General features: G+C 43.1%; 2 protein-coding genes across 2 annotated transcripts in view; both read left to right on the top strand.

The window, feature by feature from the left end:
• LOC126504546 (zinc finger protein 431-like) overlaps nucleotides 1-5489 on the top strand; it is a 26173-nt gene extending 20684 nt beyond the window's left edge. Inside the window, exons 2-4 of the mRNA XM_050146908.1 lie at nucleotides 2712-2838; nucleotides 3032-3092; nucleotides 3863-5489. Coding sequence (XP_050002865.1) covers nucleotides 2712-2838; nucleotides 3032-3092; nucleotides 3863-5159 — 1485 coding nt within the window. The 3' untranslated portion in view covers nucleotides 5160-5489. The remainder of the gene's footprint in view (nucleotides 1-2711; nucleotides 2839-3031; nucleotides 3093-3862) is intronic.
• LOC126504547 (zinc finger protein 431-like) overlaps nucleotides 1-5678 on the top strand; it is a 150428-nt gene that overhangs the window by 71867 nt on the left and 72883 nt on the right. The gene's annotated exons all lie outside the window — the stretch shown is intronic.

The raw sequence follows: 5678 nt of genomic DNA on the forward strand, positions 1-5678 counted from the left end.
AGGACAGGTGCGTGCATTCCTGGGTTGCAAGACGGCCAGCAGGTAGTCCCAGGACCGACATAGCAGAGGAGGGCTGACTCCCACAGTTGTCCTGACCTTCACACATGTGGCAGCATGCCTGCCTTTCTGATAGATAAAATGAAAAAGGAGAGAGAGAAAGCTCTCCTGAAGAAAGCTGTCAGATGTGGTGCATGGGAAGCTGGAGACGCTGCTGACGCTGGTGAACCTGAGGGCACATTCACTGTGAGCTCATTCCACCCCAACAACCTTCTCGGGGTATCTCAGGTGGCTGTGGGATAAAACCCACTTTACCGAGAGAACAAACTCTGAAGAGGTGCAGTGACTTGCCCAAAGTGAGCCTATTCAGGCTCTATCTGCTGCCACTTCCAGGACAGGATGGGGCCCGGGAAGGCAGACTGTAAACTACACCCAAGAGCCCAGCTCTGGGTCTGGCAAGAACACTCAGTAGCTGCTGCTGGGAGGAAAGGGAGAAGGTAGATTGGGGAGCATTCAGAGTTTAATTAAGGTGACTAACACTGTATTCAGGCAGGTGGGACTGGTATTTGCTTACAGCAAGGAAAAAGTTGCCCAATGGGCTGAGCATAGCAGTGTATGCCTTTAATGCCAGCACTCGGAGGCTAAGGCAAAAGGACTGCTGTGAGTTTGATGCCAGCTTGTGCTGTATAGTGAGCACCAGGCCAGCTAGGACTATACAGAAGCTCTTGTCTCAAAACACCAGAAATTGCTGGGCAGTGGTGGTGCATGTCTTTAATCCCAGCACTTGGGAGGCAGAGTTTGAGGCCAGCCTGGTCTACAAGAGCTAGTTCTAGAACAGGCTCCAAAGCTAGAGAAACCCTGTCTTGAAAAACCAAACCAAGCAAACACAAAATACCAGAAATTGCCCTGTGGGAGCTGTGCTATGGCTGGCTGGGATGAAGGGGAGGAGCAGGGTGAAGCTAGATCTCAGCAAACAGCAGGAACTATCTATCTGTCCTCAGCCCCGTTCATGAGCACCTTGTTCTATAGCCCGCTCTGCCCACCAGCAACTTCCTCAGACAGCAACGGGGTCAGCAGCTGTTACAAGGAGAGTGCAGGACTCCAGACAACACAAGACCCCAGCAGAAAGGGCAGTCAGATCTCTGTGAGTTCAAGGCCAGCCTGGTCTGTAGAGCAAATTCTAGGACAGGCTTCAAAGCTACAGAGAAACCCTGTCTCAACAACAAAAAAAGTAGGGGCAGACTCTCCCATGTAGGATCTATACAAATGGGCTTTGTGGCTTACATATTGGTATATTGTGAATGTGGTTGGTCTGAGATGCTTACCCATAATCCTACTGCCTCCAGACCATGCAGGATTGAATTTCTGAAATCGAAAGCTAAGGAAGTGACGGGACATGATGGCTCCACCTGAGGGTAGCTCCATCCAGTTGGTCCACTCAGGTTTGTGTCCCCACCCCCCTGGCCACATGGGTATGTGACTCCTTGGCACTGTCCACAGCACCTTGGGGATCCTGAGTGTGGGTAGAGCGGGAAATCTGCCTTCATGATCTGCTCATGAGGGCTTGAAATAGGACACAACTGTGCCATGCACCCAGGGGTTGGTGATGTCTCCTTCTGCAGCTAAGGTACTGCCAGCGAATGGGGGAGCTATGGATCACACTGTGTGTGCTTTACCCGGCTCTACCACACTGTTACAGAGAGTAGCGGCTCTTAACAAGGCTGCAGGCTTGCTCAACAAGACAGCCTCTGATTTCTGAGGAACGCTGTACCAGTCCACAGAGGTACAGCAGGAGCTGGAAGGCACAGCTAACCGCACAGCATTCTCACTGAGTGAGGCAGAAGATGCTGAGGAGCTGTGTGCCTTACCTGCCTCTGGGAGCTCTTCTTCAGGAGACACCGCGGGGTTCTGTGCTGTGCTGAGGCCCTGTGTGGGCTCGGCAGCCACATCAGGCTGGAGGTTTCCATGGAAGCTTCCTAGATTCTGAGGACAGTGGATCTGGTTACAGGTGCTCAATGCCTCGGAAATCCCTAGGGTGGGGGTGCCCCTACCCAGATGACCTCAAAGGGAGGGCCTCTCAGGACAAAGACACAATAAGGGAATGGGGTTGGGACTAGGATCACCCAGGCCCAAGCTGAGGGAGAGAAATGAAACACCAGACACCCACAATAGCAATAACAAACCAAAACAGGCCTCTAAACTCATCTTTCCAGGTTCTACCAGTGTCTGTGACCACAGAAGGTAAAGAGGCCATCCTATCACTATCTGTGCCTTTTTTTTTCTTTGGTTTTTCGAGACAGGGTTTCTCTGTGGTTTTGGAGCCTGTCCTGGAACTAGCTCTTGTAGACCAGGCTGGTCTCGAACTCACAGAGATCTGCCTGCCTCTACCGCCCGGCTTATTTTTTTCTGTAGTTAATAATTGTTCATGCAATTTCTCTCCTGTGTACTCTGTGCTGTTGATCTTTTTTACTTGTCTCTCTATGTTTTAATAGGCCTTTCTGTTGCAAGGTGATATCCTATTTACAGGGTACAGAAATGAGGTTAAGCTCCTGTTCATTTTCCTTCCAACATAACTTGGTGATTACATTATAATTCTTTATAATGGAATAAGTGTAGGGAGTACCAGAATTATATGAATATATTGTCAAAGAAGTGTACATTTACAATGTTGTAACTATCATGCTCCCTGTTGTACACATGTATGGACATTTCAGAATGCAGTGACCTATGATGATGTGCATGTTGACTTCACTCGGGAAGAGTGGACATTGCTGGATCCTTCCCAGAGGAATCTCTACAAAGATGTGATGCTGGACACCTACAGGAACCTCACTACCATAGGTAAGACTGAATTTTCCTTCAGGGTTTTAAATAAGGGGACAGTGTTCCTTGGTTTTTGATGTTGTTCTATAATTTGATTGAGAAAGAAGAATGAGGTGAATAAATCAGACATGGTTGTAAGGTGTACTTAAGGTAGTAATTTACATTTTGAACACTTTCAGTAATAAACTTTATATTTTTGACTATATTGTAGGATACAGTTGGGAAGACCATAATATTGAAGAACATATTCAAAATTCTAGAAGACAAGAAAGGTAATTACCATGTGCAAACTGATACAAATGTGCCTCTGGAGAAATTGTAATGTGTCCTGGAATTTTTATGCAAAAGCAACAGTGTAAATAAGCCCAGCTTCATGAGCATTGATGATTGTTAAATTCCCATTAAATCATATACCTCAGTTTCAAGTAGGTGAATTACATCTGTAAGACATTCTTTTAATAAACAAGGAAAGAAGGCCTTAACGATACCACCATTGAATCATAGCTAATTGAAAGCTATGCTGCAGAACTGCCAACCTATTTAGTCTCATATCACTTATATTAGAAAATGTATACATGTTGAAGAGGTGGTAAGTGCAGCTCTAGAACCTTCTAATAAGCTAACAGTCCACCGTAAACTAGTGTTCCTAATTGTCTTGCTGTGACTGTGCTAAGTTTAGTGAGATGGGCTGTTAGAGTCAAGGGTCAGGGGGCAGTTGTTATGGAGAAACCTTACTCTATACCATATGTCTATATCTGAAGTTTTCTATTTTTCTGCAAATACGTGAAAAATCTCATACACAAGAAAGATTCTGTAAATGTGAACTCTTTAATAAAGTATCTTATCATCATAGGTATCTTCAAACGTGAGAACAACCTGAAATTAAGGGGAACAACATGAGTGTAAAACCAGTAATAAAAACCTTGAGATCTTATTCCTCTTCATAGTTGGACTAAATAGTAAAATGTATTCATATAGATATAAAGAATCGACTGTGGTTTGAACATGATAAATCTTTTACATGTGTCAATTATTCTTGCAGGCCTGAACGAAATCATACTGGAGAGAAACCTTCTGTATGTAGTCAATATGTTAAAGTCTTTGCATATGACAGGCATCTTCAAAGGCATGAAAGCACACATATTGGAGAGAAACTGTATGAACTTAGTCTATGTGGTGGAGCCTGTGAACGTGATAGAAATCTTCAAATGAATGAAAGAGCACAGACTGAAGAGAAACCCTATGAATATAATCCATGGGGTGGAGCCTTTACTCCTCACAGTCATCTCCGAAGGCATGAAAGAACACAGACTGAAGAGAAGCCCTATGGATGTGATCAATGTGGTAAAGCCTTTGCACATCCTAGGAATCTTCAAATACATAAAAAAACACATAGTGGAGAGAAACCCTATAGATGTGATCAGTGTGGTAAAGCCTTTGCACATCACAGAAACCTTCAGTTACATAAAAGAACACATACAGGGGAGAAACCCTATGGATGTGATCAGTGTGGTAAAGCCTTTGCACATCATAGTAATCTTCAAATACATAAAAGAACACATACAGGGGAGAAACCCTATGGATGTGATCAATGTGGTAAAGCCTTTGCACATCCTAGAAATCTTCAGGTACATAAAAGAACACATACTGGAGAGAAACCCTATGAATGCAATCAGTGCACTAAAGCCTTTGCACAGCAAAGTCATCTTAAATGCCATAAAAGAACACATACTGGAGAGAGACCATATGACTGTAATCAATGTGGTAAAACCTTTACATGTCACAGTAGTCTTCAAATACATAAAAGAATACATACTGGAGAGAAACCCTATGAATGTAACCAATGTGAAAAAGCATTTGCTGATTTCAAATCTTTTCAAATTCATAAAAGAAGCCATACTGGAGAGAAACCATATGAATGCAATCAATGTGGTAAAGCCTTTACACAACACACTAATCTTCAAACGCATAGAAGAAGACATACTGGGGAGAAACCCTATGAATGTAGTCAGTGTGGTAAAGCTTTTGCATGTCACAGTAGCCTTCAGATACATAAAAGAACACATACTGGAGAGAAACCCTATGAATGCAATCAGTGTGCTAAAACCTTTGCACAAATTGGTCACCTCCAAACACATAAAAGAACACATACTGGAGAGAAGCCCTATGAATGTAATCAGTGTGGTAAAGCCTTTACTTCTCACAATGCTCTTCAAATGCATAAAAGAACACATACTGGAGAGAAACCCTATGAATGTAATCAATGTGGTAAAGCCTTTACACAACATGGTAATCTTCAAACACACAGAAGAAGACATACTGGAGAGCAACCCTATTAATATAGTTAATATCATAAAGCCTTTGAATGTCACAGTAATCTTCAAATGTATACAAGAACACATACTGGAGAGATACCGTATGAGTGTAATCAATGTGGTAAGGCATTTCCTCACCATAATGGTCTTCAACTACATGAGGGAACACATACTGGAGAGAAACCCTATGAATCAGTGTGGTAAAGTCTTTGCGTTAATCAGCAATCTTTGAACTTATCAGAAAAAGATGTACTGCGGATAAACCCTAAAAATATAGTCAGTGTGACAAAATTTTGCAGTTTATACAGGAGTAAACCTGTTTGTGTGCAATCAATCTATTAAAGCCTTTGTTTATTGCAATAGTCTTTGAGTGCCTATAAAATATTCTGAGAGCGCCGGGGGAGGCCGAGGCAGGCGGATCTCTGTGAGTTCGAGACCAGCCTGGTCTACAGAGCTAGTTCCAGGACAGGCTCCAAAGCCACAGAGAAACCCTGTCTCGACAAAAAAAAAAAAAAAAAAAAAAAAAAAAAAAAAAAATCTGAG

The sequence above is a fragment of the Alexandromys fortis genome, unplaced genomic scaffold, assembly GCF_014885135.2.
Source record: "Alexandromys fortis isolate MF-2015 unplaced genomic scaffold, M_Fortis_MF-2015_v1.1 scaffold_12, whole genome shotgun sequence".
NCBI classification, from domain to species: Eukaryota; Metazoa; Chordata; class Mammalia; order Rodentia; family Cricetidae; genus Alexandromys; species Alexandromys fortis.